At 40.0% G+C, this 14007-nt stretch overlaps 1 protein-coding gene across 2 annotated transcripts in view; it reads left to right on the forward strand.

Moving 5' to 3' along the window:
* The first annotated feature begins 663 nt into the window (after window positions 1-663).
* man1a2 (mannosidase, alpha, class 1A, member 2) overlaps window positions 664-14007 on the forward strand; it is a 109957-nt gene continuing 96613 nt past the window's right edge. Inside the window, exons 1-2 of one of the 2 annotated variants that reach the window (XM_046403060.1) lie at window positions 664-948; window positions 2396-2921. In XM_046403060.1, coding sequence (XP_046259016.1) covers window positions 2608-2921 — 314 coding nt within the window. In that variant the 5' untranslated portion in view covers window positions 664-948; window positions 2396-2607. Of the gene's footprint in view, window positions 949-1032; window positions 2001-2395; window positions 2922-14007 lie in introns of those variants that run through there. The other variant, XM_046403061.1, reaches the window with a different exon arrangement.

Consider the following 14007-nt stretch of genomic DNA (forward strand, 5'->3'; position numbering starts at 1 on the left):
TACCTATGCTTTTGGTAGACTTAAATACTTTCATTGTTACTAATGAAATGACTCACAAAAATATGAGAACTTGGTACTACAAATAATTAGTGCTGCACTTCTTTAAGAAGAAAGGTAAAACCTGAAGCATTAGAGAGAAACCCAAATATTTAACTTTAAGTTCCTAGTGCACCTCAGATCCTACATTTACCATAACTTGATAGTATTTTTTTTTATTAGAGCCTTGCTATACACAAATACACCAAACATACTTTGAATCTCCACATCTCCAGCTATATGTTCAATAACATCTCTTTGTTGTCATAAAATACATTTCAGACAGTAATTCCAGATGGTGTAAATTACAGCACTTGGCACTTTATTTGTGACGGGCTATCTTTTGGTCACTTTTAGCCTACTTAAGTAAAATATCTAAATACTTTGCAGTCTTATTTGGAATTGTACAAAACTGAATTGGTGAGAGAAGGGCGTGACTCATTGAAATTATGCATCTCACAGCTGCATTTCAGTATTTCTAACTGATATCACAATCACTAATATCAAGGGGAAGCATATTGGTCAGATGAATATGTGACTTTTTCTTGCCCTTCATTGCCTCGTTTAAAGTCTTATTCTACAGTCATTCTCCCTAAAGAAATTGTCAGACGGTCCCTTAAAGGCGCAGGCTGAGTAGTTGATGCTGGATTGCCGAGCAGCAGCAGCAGCAGCAGCAGCTCAGTCAGTCACAGCGTCGCTGCAGTCCGACAGAGCAGCCAGTCATCAACATCCTCTCAACGTCCTCGGAGCTGTACCGCTATGTGGCTCTGAACTGACGGCTAACGGTTCAGCCAGAGCGGGCTACGACAGTGTAACATTCGTGGACATGAGGACATCTGCTATACCGACTTCTTTGAAAAGGTGGCCCGGGAATCCTGACTGGGATCGATTTTCACCGAGCAAATGAGAAAGGTAGTGATGCAGCACAGCGGCGTCTACACAAGACGCTACCTCTGTCAGTTCAGCTAGCTAGCGTTAGCAGCTTGGCCAAATAGCTAGCCCTTCAGCAGGCTATAGGTTTCTAAGCTCAGCCTTTACCGCTGACGAATAACTAAAATGTCAGCGAGCAAAAACGCGTATGTTTTGTTTGTGTTCATGGCTCTTCTTGAGCATTGCGTGACAGTTTATGTCCCGCTCTTCGTTTTTCATGTTGGCCAGCGTTAGCTGGAGAAGTTAGCCGCTCATTCGCTTATTAGCTAGCATTTTGTATCGGCTAATCAAACACAGAGTGGCACTGTCAAGGAATGAACTTGGTATTCTGTGTGGAGACGCCGAGATATCGCATCTCTGCAGAGCAGAAGGAAAAATACTGGATACAATAATAAGCTCAGACAAACGTTGGTGTTAACATAAGCTGTCCTGATCTATCGGAGATTAATGACACTGCTTATATTAGTGTTTAAAGCACTCGGAGCAGTTGCTGAGCGGAATTAAGCGTTTGCTCCCCGTCTTCTTTCTACATGTGCGGCCACCTGAGTATTTGCTAGAATGGTTTAACTTCAGGTGTGATACAGCGCGGGATACGTGCATGCAGTGTATTTAGCTTGCATGTCCTGACCGTTTTGCGAAGGGTCGCCACACCACTGCAAATTGTCATTCCACTCGACTCCGATTGATAGGAACGACAGGAGGATTTATATGTAGACTGATCTTACTCGTTATCTCTGTCGTTGTTTGTCGTGTTATTGCGACATATGTCTGACAGCAAGGTATAAAACAGGAAAAAAGAAAGCTGGTGTTCATTCTGCAATGTTAGTCCGAGCAGTATACGCAGAGGGCAGTTGCTTGGTGATGATCTCACAGATATTACACAGCCTCTTGATACCTTAATCCTCTGGAAAATATGTTTGTCATTTTTCTCATGGCCAAAGGATTAAGTGTTTTGTGCCTGTGTGTGTGAGAGAGAGTCTGAGGTATTTATTTTCGGGAAGGGCATGTTGTCAATTTCAGCAGAACATGCAGAGGTTTGTTTATTTTTTCAGCTTCATCACTTGATATATCACATGCCAGTTTCTTCATGTGTCACCATATATTTGGTTGTAATTCAGTGCAGTTACGCTCAATACGAGCCTTAGTGAGGGTGCTTGACGAGAAGATACTAGTGGTCACAAAGGACATGCTTCCTCAGGGCAGAAATGACAACTAAATGAATTAATTTTAAGGGTAGTACCTCCTCAGTCCTGACAGAAAACTGATAATAGTGATTGTTGAGGCAGAATGCTTAAAATGAAGAGAGAAAAATTTCAGATTTTTCTAAAATTGTGCCATATCTCTGGTAACAGTACTGTAAAAGTATTTCTGCAACTAACCGGCTTTGAATTCAATACTAACTCTTTTCCTGTGATCTCCCATTTTTCAGAACCATCATGACCATTTTCCTGTTGACCAGTCAGTCCTTTGCAGAGGAACCACGGCCTTTTTTGGTTTCTGGACTTATCAGTGCAGGGATGAGATAATACAGTTGACCTGCTTGTGCATGCTGCTACAACAACATCTGTGGCACTTGTAAACCCACCCCACCCTGCCCTCCTATCTCCTCTCGCAGGCTAAGTTCATTTCAACTATCAAAACATGACCACACCGGCTCTCCTGCCACTGTCGGGCCGCAGGATACCCACTCTTTCACCGGGTGCCTCCTCTTTTCCGCACCACAGGGCCACGTTGAGGCTCTCAGAGAAGTTCATCCTCCTCCTCATTCTCAGTGCCTTCATCACCTTATGTTTCGGGGCCTTCTTCTTCCTCCCGGACAACTCCAAGCACAAGCGCTTTGACCTAGGCTTGGAGGATGTGCTCATCCCTCATATTGACTCACCTAAAGAGGGGAAGCACGCTTCTGGACAGGTGGTCATACATGGGCAGGGAGGACATGATGAGCACAGACACAGGTAATAAGCAACAGTTGAAGTTTTTCTTTCTTTCTTTCTTTCTTTTTTTTTGTATATCCAGTGTGTGACTCAAACCGCCTTGACACATCTTATTTTATGAAGAATTAGGTGAAGAAAGTTCTGCCACAGAATTTTTTTAAATATTAGTAAATGCTAGGTTTTAGTTCTTTACCCAAGTTACAACACACCCTGATATATTTCCTCTAGGCCATGAAAGCAGGTGCACTAACACTGATCACTGCTTCAGTAGTCTGTTGTGATACCCAGGGGTGTTGCAGAGTTTGTACAGTCCTTTGCACTTACAGATACACATCAACACAAATTGTAGGGCTGCTCTGAAAACCCTCACCCTTTGTGTTTCTGTTGAGTGCAGTTGTTGAAGTTCTTGTACAACAGATATTTTATCACCGTAGCCACTGTGTTTTGGTTCTGTTCTACGGGCAGACATAGTTGAACTTGATGAACTAGAACACATGGGCTATTTGAAAAGCTTTAGTAACTGTTAAACGGGCTCGGAAATTACTGCTCACCGCGAGCCAAATCCTGGTGAATTTTGGCTGCAGCTTTTATATTTGTCATTTGGTGTGTCCAGCCTCTTTGGCTGGTAGCCAGCAATCATTTTGAGGCTCTTTTCCCCCTCCTAAATTAAATTCATATTTGGCTACTCTCAGTGTCTTGTGTTGTCTTGTACCATCTCGTGCTGTCAAGTTGGGTTATAAGAATTTTATGATATTTACATTCTAATACACATCTAATTACTTCCAGTAAGCCCGCACATCAGCGTGGGAGGCTATTTCATAATGCTGTGTCATAACAGAGTGATATTCCAAATATCACAAACTCTAATTAAGTCAAAAATAAACCCTTAATTCACAGTTAGATGTGAAAATATTCTGGCTCTATCCCACTGATTTTCCCCACTGCCTCTTTGCTGCTGCTGGTCAGCTTGTGCTACTGGACTGTCGCTTGGCATTAAGCTCCCATTAGTTCTTCAGAGACAGACCATTAAATTAGCAAAACAAAAAATGGTCATTCCCACTTTTATTTCTAAACAGTTCCCTGCGTACCAACTTGTACCTTCTAGTTATATGTTTGTATCATATGTGATGGTGAAAGACTTACTGCTGAAATATAAAGCACACAGTGTCAAACTGTAGGTGTAAATGGTCATTTTATAGGATAGGTCCCCTCCATGCTAACGCAGGAGGTCACTGGCTTTACAAAGTGCAGGGGCAAGGGGCAAAAAATTTCACAAACTGTTTCACTGCAGAGACATTGAATGTTGCCTCATTATTCCCTGTGGTGCCTTTTCATTTTTTCTTCCTGACAGCCTTCTAGAGTTTGGACTTCTGGCCTGCTAGAAATAATGTAATTATTGTTGCCCAGTGACTTAGAAAGGAGCAGAAGCAGACGGTACAGGGCTAAAATGGTTTTGAGCGTCGTAGTCAGAACCACAAGGGTTTTGTGGCAGATAAAGATAGGATGCTTGGAGATGTTGCTTGCTTCTGCAGAGGTGGCAGTTTATAGAAGGGTTGAGAAGGGACTCAGTGATGGGATGCAGGAGCATTTGGAGCAAAACATGACTAGGTTGCATGTCACCGTGCTTTTGGTGTTAGGTAGAGTGTGATGATGAAATGTTTCATGTGATCCCCGATTCCCTGTCTGTTTTCAGTAAATCCCAGACAGTGTCCTTAAACTAGGGAAGCCCTGTATACATTTTTTTCAGCTTATTTGATGATCAGTAATTACCTGCTTCTCATGGCTGATACTTGTGAGATAACTGCTAAGTTTACATTTTTGTATTTTAAAAAGTTCATAACCTGACGTTTTTGTACACGTGTGGGTAAAAAGACTACGATGTAGTGAGCAGAGGAGGATGATTTAATGTTCTACAGCCCTAATAAGATTTGTTGCATTAAAACTCATAGATTCTATAAGCTTGGCGACATGTGTAGCGCTCTAGTCTGCACTGTGTGGCTTATCACCAGGTGCAGCAGTTTGACGTCATCACCACGGCAACAGCGTTTCGGGGCCAGTATACTTTAACTACTCTCCTTCTCATTTCTTCTCTTCTTCTTCTCTGTGTTAATTGTTGAATTGTAAACCAACTTTAAAGGCGCATACTACCACCCGCTGTGTCAGTGTCTAGATGCTTTGCTTGCCAAGTCAATGTGGCTGACCAGATAATACAAATCTATCTGGCCAACAGTCATTTCATATCAGAAAATGTGAAGATATATATTGTTTATTGCCATTTTACATCACACACTGATTTATATATATATATATCGCCTACAATATTGACATATGTTTTGTGGTCCATATCGTCCAGTTTTATCTCAGTATGCTTAAATTTAAGTTTGAGTGAGGAGCCAGTTTGGCCTATTAAGGTGAGGAAAACAGACAAGGCCATAGACATGCCCCTGGGGTGGCAACTTAAGTTTTTGAGAAGGGAGAATAATACCTTTGAGATCTCTTTAAATTAGTTTTATGCCCATTTATAGTCTCAAAAATGTGCCCTGTGAATTTAATCTTACATAAGCATTCATGTGTTGTGATATGTTTTCGTTTTGTTCACTGCTTATAGCAGCTTATGGAAATGTGTTCGGTTTTCCTTTTTGCTATGGCTGCCTCAGCTGTTCTTAAAAATCACCATTGTGTGCTCCAGAGGAGCAGGGTTCAAACAGCCCCTGGAAAATGAGGCGCGCTAACATTTAGAAAGACCCCCAGGAGCACAGGCTGGCTCGTAATAATTTCACCTTTACTTTATTTGATCACAGAAAACCCCACAGAACCAGTTTTCCATTCACAAGTTCAGCCTGTTAATAGTCTTATAAAAGCTTTTGAGAGAGAATAAGTTATTATTCTATTTGCCATGGGACAATCCATCTGATCTCTTGGATTTCTGAGATACTGACAGTCATTTTAAGTGCCTAGGAATATGGTGAAAGGGCTTTTTACACACCTGGCTGGTGGCTTTTGGCACTGTGTTGTACTGATGAAGAGTGTATTTATACACACATCATGTAGATGAAAGGCTTTCAAGAGAATAACATGAATAGAAAAAAAGATAATGTCCCATAGTCTAATTTTGTAACAGTGTCCTAACTTCTATAGTTTAATAATTTCTGATATTGATTTAATTTAGAAAGAACATAAAAGCATTTGCAGATGCAAATGCCCCATATTGCAACCCTTCTGGTAGAAAGTTATTTCAGTGATTTTGTTACACTGTAAAACATACAGTACATTGTTGGGATGTCATTATTATTTTTGTTGTTATTGTTGTTGTATTACTTGTCCTCACCTAATGCAAATGTCATCCTAAATGGGGAGGCAGTCCACAAATTTGGCTGGAATGGAAGCGAGGAATCAGATGCACCTTTCCCAACACTTCTTGTATTTTGCATGTTGTTTGAAGTAGACTGAACATTATGAAGTATTGTAACTTATTTTGTCTCTAATTGGGAGATTGGTGTGAAGGAATGACTACTTGCCAAAAATCCACAGCACTGAACATTTGACAGCCATGATCAGGTACAGTAAAAGTTAACGTTAGCTAACGTTGCTTTTAGCTAGCTGTTTAAGCAGTGAACAGCTGAAACAAAAAATGTATATGATGGGCACCAACACATTTAAACCCATGAAGAAAAGCAGTTTACGCACCCTAATTTATGAGAGGCCATTGTTGCCGCGAGGTGAAGAAAGGACTGAGTGTTTTAATAGCAATAGCAGCCTCTTAACTTCAAACAGTCGCTGAAGTTACTGTTAGGTTAGCTGTTAGGCTCAATCGCAGCTGTTTACATGGCTAGCTAGTCACAAGTACCTCAGCTAAGTGCCTCATCGTGGGGCTAGAAAGCTGTATGAGATGACACCCTAGATTACATTCATGGCTTATGTTTAAATAGCAAATTTCTAATAATTCTGAACTTTAACTTAGGTTCCATTTGCAACATCGTTGATGCATTTGGATCCCGTGACCACTCTGTTCTCCTAAGACTGACTGTCTTTTCACGAGTGGACCAGTGGGCTTGTGACTGACCAACAAGCTTACCCCGCATAAACCTTTCCAGTCTTGGGCCATTCAGCTATGTCAGACCCTCTGTGTTTGTTATCAGCAACATTTAAGAAGAATTTTAATCGTTTCTGCTGTGTCTGTAAGGAATGTGTATAGAGGCACTTGGACTACCTTGGCTGCGTATGATTAAAGGATTGAAAGCTGGGCTCCTATAGTCAACTACTTACATGGTGAAATGGAACACCTTTGAATGGCCGTCTTGAGTACCTTGGATGTAATGCTCTCTCAAGCTGAACATACTGTGATGCCTTAAATTCTGTCTTGGTTTTGTTTTGATCTGACTGAATCCATAGAGGAGTAGCTAGGAGCAGTTGTATTCACCTGAGAGGGGAGAAAGTTGACATATTGACAGAGGCAGTGACATTTCAACACCGAAATAGGCGGAGGGGGTACAATAACAATAAGGTAAGCAGAAAGAGAAAGCCTCTTATGATCAGGCATGTGGACATCATGCACAATATTTGATTATTTGTGTGAACTGAATACTGAGGGAGGCAGTTTGTCTTGCTGTATGCCTCCAGAATGGGTAATGAATGACCAAGGCAAACGAAAGAAGTCCATATGTCGAAGGGCTGGGTGGTCATTTTCATTTTCTGACTTTAACTGAAATTGTGTTGTGCCCATGTGATTATATAGTGTTACTCTTTTGCAGTATCTTGTTGTCCAAATCAATATCTGCACAAATTGAAATTCAAAACTTTGTGAGTTAGGGGTGAGCAATTCGAGGATCTTGGCTTGTGTCCAGTCTTTGTTTGCAGTCTATTTTTTGAGTGAATTGTGGAGATCTTGATATATGTGACGGCAGATCTGCTCTGCATGAACATGCCAATAGAGTGATGGAGGTATCTAAAGGGAGCCAAATTTATATCAATAGTACTAACCTGTGAATAAAGAATACTTTTGGTGCCTGACCAAATCTAACCAAACTGATACTGTTAGCGTCAGATAAGCTTCTTTCTTATCATGTTGTCGGATACCGTGTTTTTGGCTGCAGTCATACCTCGCTGGATGGTTATTGGATAAATTCTTCACGTGGCTCTTCTTGGATGACATTTTGCAGATAATCATCATTTTATTCAGATTATGACAGTATTATAACATTGTGATTGATATATTTGGTCATTTTTCAAGCAGAAATACCAGTCATTATTTCCAGCTGCTCCAATGTCAGCAGTTATTGGATTTTCTGTGTTGTACACCATTGTAAACAGAGCATCTGTAGATTTTTGGCCACCAGTTAGGCCACAAAGCTATTAGCAGACGCATCTTGAGCTCAGAAATTTTCTTTTTTTTTTTGTAATTATCTTTTTATTTGGAAAAAGACCACAATTAAACTTACAGCTTTTCGACATTTTACATAGCACACTCTGCCCATTTTCCTTGTTTTAGTCCTATACATATGTAATAAAAAGAAAATTTAAAAAGAAAGAAAGAAAAAAGAAAAAGAAAACATCCAGATGTCGCAGTTTTCCAGTGTCAAGACTCAGTCCTTAAATGCCTTACAGTCCGTATAATTAAGATGACACTGCTCATCCGTATTCACCCACTTATTTCAAAAAACAGTAACTATATACAATTGAACTGAAGGGAGTTTACATTTTTACATTCTTCTCAACTATAGAGGGAAAGTTGTTAAAACCGGGTGTTATACAAAGTTATACAAAATCTGTTCTCGTTGGGGTTACAAAATCAATCCATTTTTGCCAAATTTGGTAGAATTTATCTTTTTGAGCCCTCAGAGAGTAAGTCAATTTTTCCATCTTAAATATTTCTAAGGTTACCCCATACCAATCGTGTATGGTAGGCGGAGTTGTAGTTCGCCACCTTCTGGTGATTGATTTTTTACTCGCCGCCAAAAGGGCCTGGAGTAGCTTTATATCCCTCCTCTGTTTCAAACACACTATATGGCCCAAATAAAGTGACTCTATGTCCATGGGTAGATAAATTTTGAATACTGTGCACAATATTTTATAGATACCCTTCCAATATGAACTCAGCTTAGGACATTCCCAGAATATGTGTGAGTGGTTTGCCTCCCTTGACCCACACTGTCTCCAACAGATTGAACCTTCATTATTGTATCTTTCCTGGTGGGGGGTCTTAAAAAATCTTACTATATTTTTCCAGCAGTGTTCCCTCCACTCCATAGAGTTAGTTGAGGACCACTGAAAGCTGCATATTTCCCCCCACGCCTCCTCCGAAATTTCTATTCCTGCTTCCTTTTCCCATTTTTCCTTAATGTACAAGGTATTTTCATTTTTAATCAGAAACAGAGCATTATACAATTTTGAGATTGATTTGGAGGGAACCGAACCGAGGGCCGACCTTAAAATCCTGAAGAATTCCGACTCTGTTTTTGAGAAGTCAGTAGGCCTGCACTTCTGGTTGAAATAATGTCGCAGCTGAAGGTACCTGAAGAAATCCCCCTGTTCTAGGCCATGTTTGTCTCGCAAGTATTGGAAACTCTGTATTGCGTTTTTGTGTGTGAATGAAAGGTAGGTTGTAAGGCCTTTCTGTATCCAGGACTTAAATCTTTTATCCCCTCTATTGGGGATAAATTCTGTATCATAAGCACACCATCTAAAGAGCCTGAGCATGTTGTGAATTTCGCTTGTTTTAACCACTTTTTGCCAAATCTTTAACGTAAGATTAATCCAGGGGTTATTTCTCTCTTCCAATTGGGCTATCAAGCCTCTATCTACGATTACAGCCTGTAGAGGTAAATCTAAACTAATTTCAGATTCTAGTTCCTTCCATCTAGCTTTATACTCACTATTGCACCAATATAGTAGAGGGGTTAGCTGTGCAGCATAAAAATATTTCTTTAAACAAGGAAGTGCCATTCCTCCTTTCTCTTTTCTCAATTGTAGAACGTTAAATCGAATTCTGGGCTTTTTACCTTGCCAAATAAACCTAGATATCCATTTATCCCACTCCCTAAACTGATTGTCATTTATTTCCACTGGTAAAGTCCGAAAGATATATAAAAGTTTTGGGAGAGTGTTCATTTTAATTGCGCTAATCCTCGAGTTTAGATTTAGAAAAGGGATAAGATTCCATCGGTGCAGGTCTGATTTTATTTTCAACGATAATGGTCCATAATTTGAGAGCTCAGAAATTTTCATAAGAAATGTTGACATTTAACAGGCTAAACAGTTGATCAGAAAGTAATTTTTAAGATTTATTAATGAAAATAGTTAGTTGCAGCCCTACATTTACCATAATGTGATGAGAGCGTATTCATGCCTGTTTTGTTGAGCCATGTGCAGATCTCTCCATTAGGTTATTCTGTCCAGGTTTGGAAATAAGAACATGAGCATTCAAGCTGGGTACTTGCCAGTGCTCCCCAGTAGGTTTGACAGGCTTGCCATCTGCCACTAGAATTAACCACAATTTGGCTGTGTGATGGCGATTTCGATGAATACCCAGTCATCAGTTGGGGCTTTGTAATAATGAGGAAAAGGCACATTATTTATGTGTTTTGTTAGGACGGCCCTTGGCCCACATTTTTACACAAGCACAGGAAAATCTGAAGTTCACTGTAGTGAATTTTTTCATGTGCTGTACAACCTCATTTGTAGACCAGGGATTTGGTACAGCACTGAAGTACCTGTTATAGAATTCTGTCTGAATCATCTCCACAACTGAGGGGAAAACAGCAATTCCAGTTTAGAGATTGTTCAAGTCAATACTTCAGTACTCTGTTTTCTGAGAGATTGTTTCCCTTATGGTCCAGTAAATCAGATCATCTGCGAATGACTCTTCCAGTGCCTGAGTGAACTTGCCTGGGCATGCACATGAATATGAAATACTCACTTTCTGTCATCTGTCATGAAATACTGTCAGAAAAATGATAACATTCTGACGGAGACTCCCGTGTCTGGAAAGTTTGAGAATACAGTTTATAAGAACTATTCCTGCCTTCTCCAAACCTTTTCCTTATTTCTCCGAAAACTTTTTGACAGAGGTGTCAGTGTGTCTTTATTCACATGGCTTCACCCATGACATCATGTTGGTTTTGCACACATGCTGCTGGCAAGGAAAACCCAGGAAGAACAGACTTCATGTTATTAGGTGACCAATTTGAGAAACCTGACTTTGAGCATTTAACACTGAAAAACAAAAGTTAAACAAAAGCTGATAGCAATTTCACTTTAGTAAACAGTTCGACATTGCTGACGGTGAACATTTTTGAAAGTGAGTTGCACCATCAGAAGAGACAGGTAGAACCATTGCTGATGACACTAACAGCCATGTCTGTTAGTGCTTCTGCAATTTCTGTGCAGTCATGCTTCTGGCACATCGTGTTGTATAGCACAATGACTGCTTCTGTAGCATTCATGTCCATACTACATCAGTAATAAGGGTTCAGTTGCTGTGATGACCCATGTTTAAGTGTGTACACTATAGTGTGAGTCACACATGGCCAAAGGTAGAAAATGTAAGCACAACCTTTTCACTCTGCGTCTCTCCTGTAATGGAGTTGAATGCTGTGACTGCAGATAAGCTGGTTTCACCACTTATTGCCTTGCCAGTTATTGTTAGTGTTGTAGGGCTGAAGGTTTACTTTTTCTCTCTGATATGACCATAAATCAGCATCAAACCCCGCAGATCATATTTAAGACCTGGGCCAACATCAAAGTGCACTCATTCATCATATTTAGTGTGATCTTGGATATCATTTCTGTGTCTTCACGCTTCGTTTGCCTATCAGCTGCAAAGTAAATATAGGTCTGGGTGTGTTTGTGTCCGGGGTGTGTATTTCTCTGTGTAAAAACCTCTGCTCTAATAAAGGACTGGTTTGTAACACACATACACACACACACGCTGTCAAGATATCTCAACCTGGGAAAAATACCAGTGTGTTGCAGACAGTGCAGAGGGCTCCTGAAGCCATCTATACTGGTTTGTAGATTCAACAAGGAAAGAGCTATTTAATATAGGCTGTTCAGTGCAAATGGAGGAGTGAATGTACTTCTCCTACATAAAAGAGGCTTTTCACATGTCCATCACCACTGTTGAACTCAATCTTATGTCTAAAGCGAGGCTATAGTTGAATCTGTCAAGCTTAGGGTTGGATTTTTGTGAACCCAAAATGGGGCTTTAAAGGATAACATCAGTGCAATTTCAGCTTTGTCCCATCACCACTATTGCTTTCAAAATGTCTAACTATAGCAGTGCAGTTCAATTGCAGGTTTGCCTTTTTGTTCTGAAAATTAAAACACACCTGCTTACCTTTGACACATCATGTTGACCTATATCATCTTAAACCGTATGGCAGCGCTGCCAATAGGGCGCAATCGAAGGCACACCTCCATACCCACGCTTGCACTTTATTTCACTGATCAAATCATGAAACTAATATGTTTCTTGCTGAGCTGGTAAATTAAAAAATGCTTTATCCTTTCTTTGCTGTTTTACCTGTAAGAAGAAGAGTAGAGACCCTCCAAATGATGCCTGCTTGCCTGCCCATTGGCTGCTGTGGTACTCGAAATTTCCTGCTGCAACTAAGACTTGGCTTGGTGTAGTTTTTATGCCTTTGTGTCTGTGAGGGCTGTGGCTGAAGGAATCATGTTCTCAAATTGTCTGTTAATCCCATTCTTGTTAACCACTCAAAGATGAACTGGTCAGAATTTGGTCAAAGGACACCGTGACAATTAATTTTTAGGCGTATCTCAAGAGTTTGTTCGCTGATTATGACAAAATTTTACACAAATGTCTAAGAGGTTGAAATGATAAAGCGAAGACATTTTCTATCCAAAAGGTCAAAGGTCACCTTCACTGAGACACCATAATGTTTTCTGGCCATTATTCAACAGCAGAACTCATCAATAGAAACAGCAGATTGTGGCCAGATTTCACCTTTCTTCACATACTGAATTGGTAACACTAATTTAATTTAATTTCATCGATAGTTTCATTTTAGTGACTGTTTTCAGTCACGACCTTCTAAACAGACAGTTTTGGTGCATACGAAGTGAAATTTTAAAACACTGTGATTGAGTGAAAATGCTACTGCGAGGCCTTTTTGTAATTCTGCCATACCTTATTAGTATGCCCCTTTAAGCACCGTGTTCTGATGGTTTCGAATAGATATCACTACATGCAGAATGAGATATCAGTATAAATTCATCTTTCAGATCCATGCTCATAGTAATTTGACTAAGACTCGCGCTAATTAATTTGTCTGTTGTCAGGAGATTTCATCTAGTACAGTTGGTATTAGAGCGAACAGCCTGGCGAGTGAGGAGTGGAGTCCATCATGTGTAATCTCCTCATTAACACTGCTGCTTTTTATCAGATCTGCTCTTTGTGTCTCATTTCCTGTTTCTCTTTCCTTGTTTTGTGTCCGTCTTTTTGTGTGATCAGAATGTTGATCTCTCTGTACAGCTCAGCTGCAGCTTGTCACATTGGCTGAAAAGCCATGTGTGTGTATGTGCGTGTGGGTGCGTGTGCATGCGTGAGGAAGAGAGAACATGTTTTTGTGTCTGGCTTGTGAAGCAGGATTTTTACTTACGCTTAGGCTGTGTTACAGTACAGATGTTCATTCATTTTGAATTGTCAGTTTCTGATTTCACTGCAGAATGAGCAGGATGAAATCATTAACAGTCATACTACCTGTTGCAGTGCAGTACATACTATTTGAATTAAGAAACATGATCAGATTGATGCATATCTGACTTTTAATGAAAACTAGCAGAAATTTGTCTCGGCACAGTGAGACATAAAAAATGGACTTACAGCACATGAGGCCGTCATCACTTTTTTCTTCTTTTGAAATCTCTCAAACTTATCTAAAAATTTAATAATGTGACAAAAAAGTTATCAGATGATGTGTGACCCATATCATCTGGGTGACTGTTTACATCCACTGTCTGTTGTTTATTATTCATTTTTAACTGTGCTTTTTTCCCAGAATTCATTTGCATCACCACAGACTGTTGTATTATCAGGATTAATTTAGTTAAATGTGATGACGTTTTTAATGATAAAATATTCAGTGTGTAT

This window comes from Scatophagus argus, chromosome 11 (genome assembly GCF_020382885.2).
Source record: "Scatophagus argus isolate fScaArg1 chromosome 11, fScaArg1.pri, whole genome shotgun sequence".
Taxonomy (NCBI): Eukaryota; Metazoa; Chordata; class Actinopteri; family Scatophagidae; genus Scatophagus; species Scatophagus argus.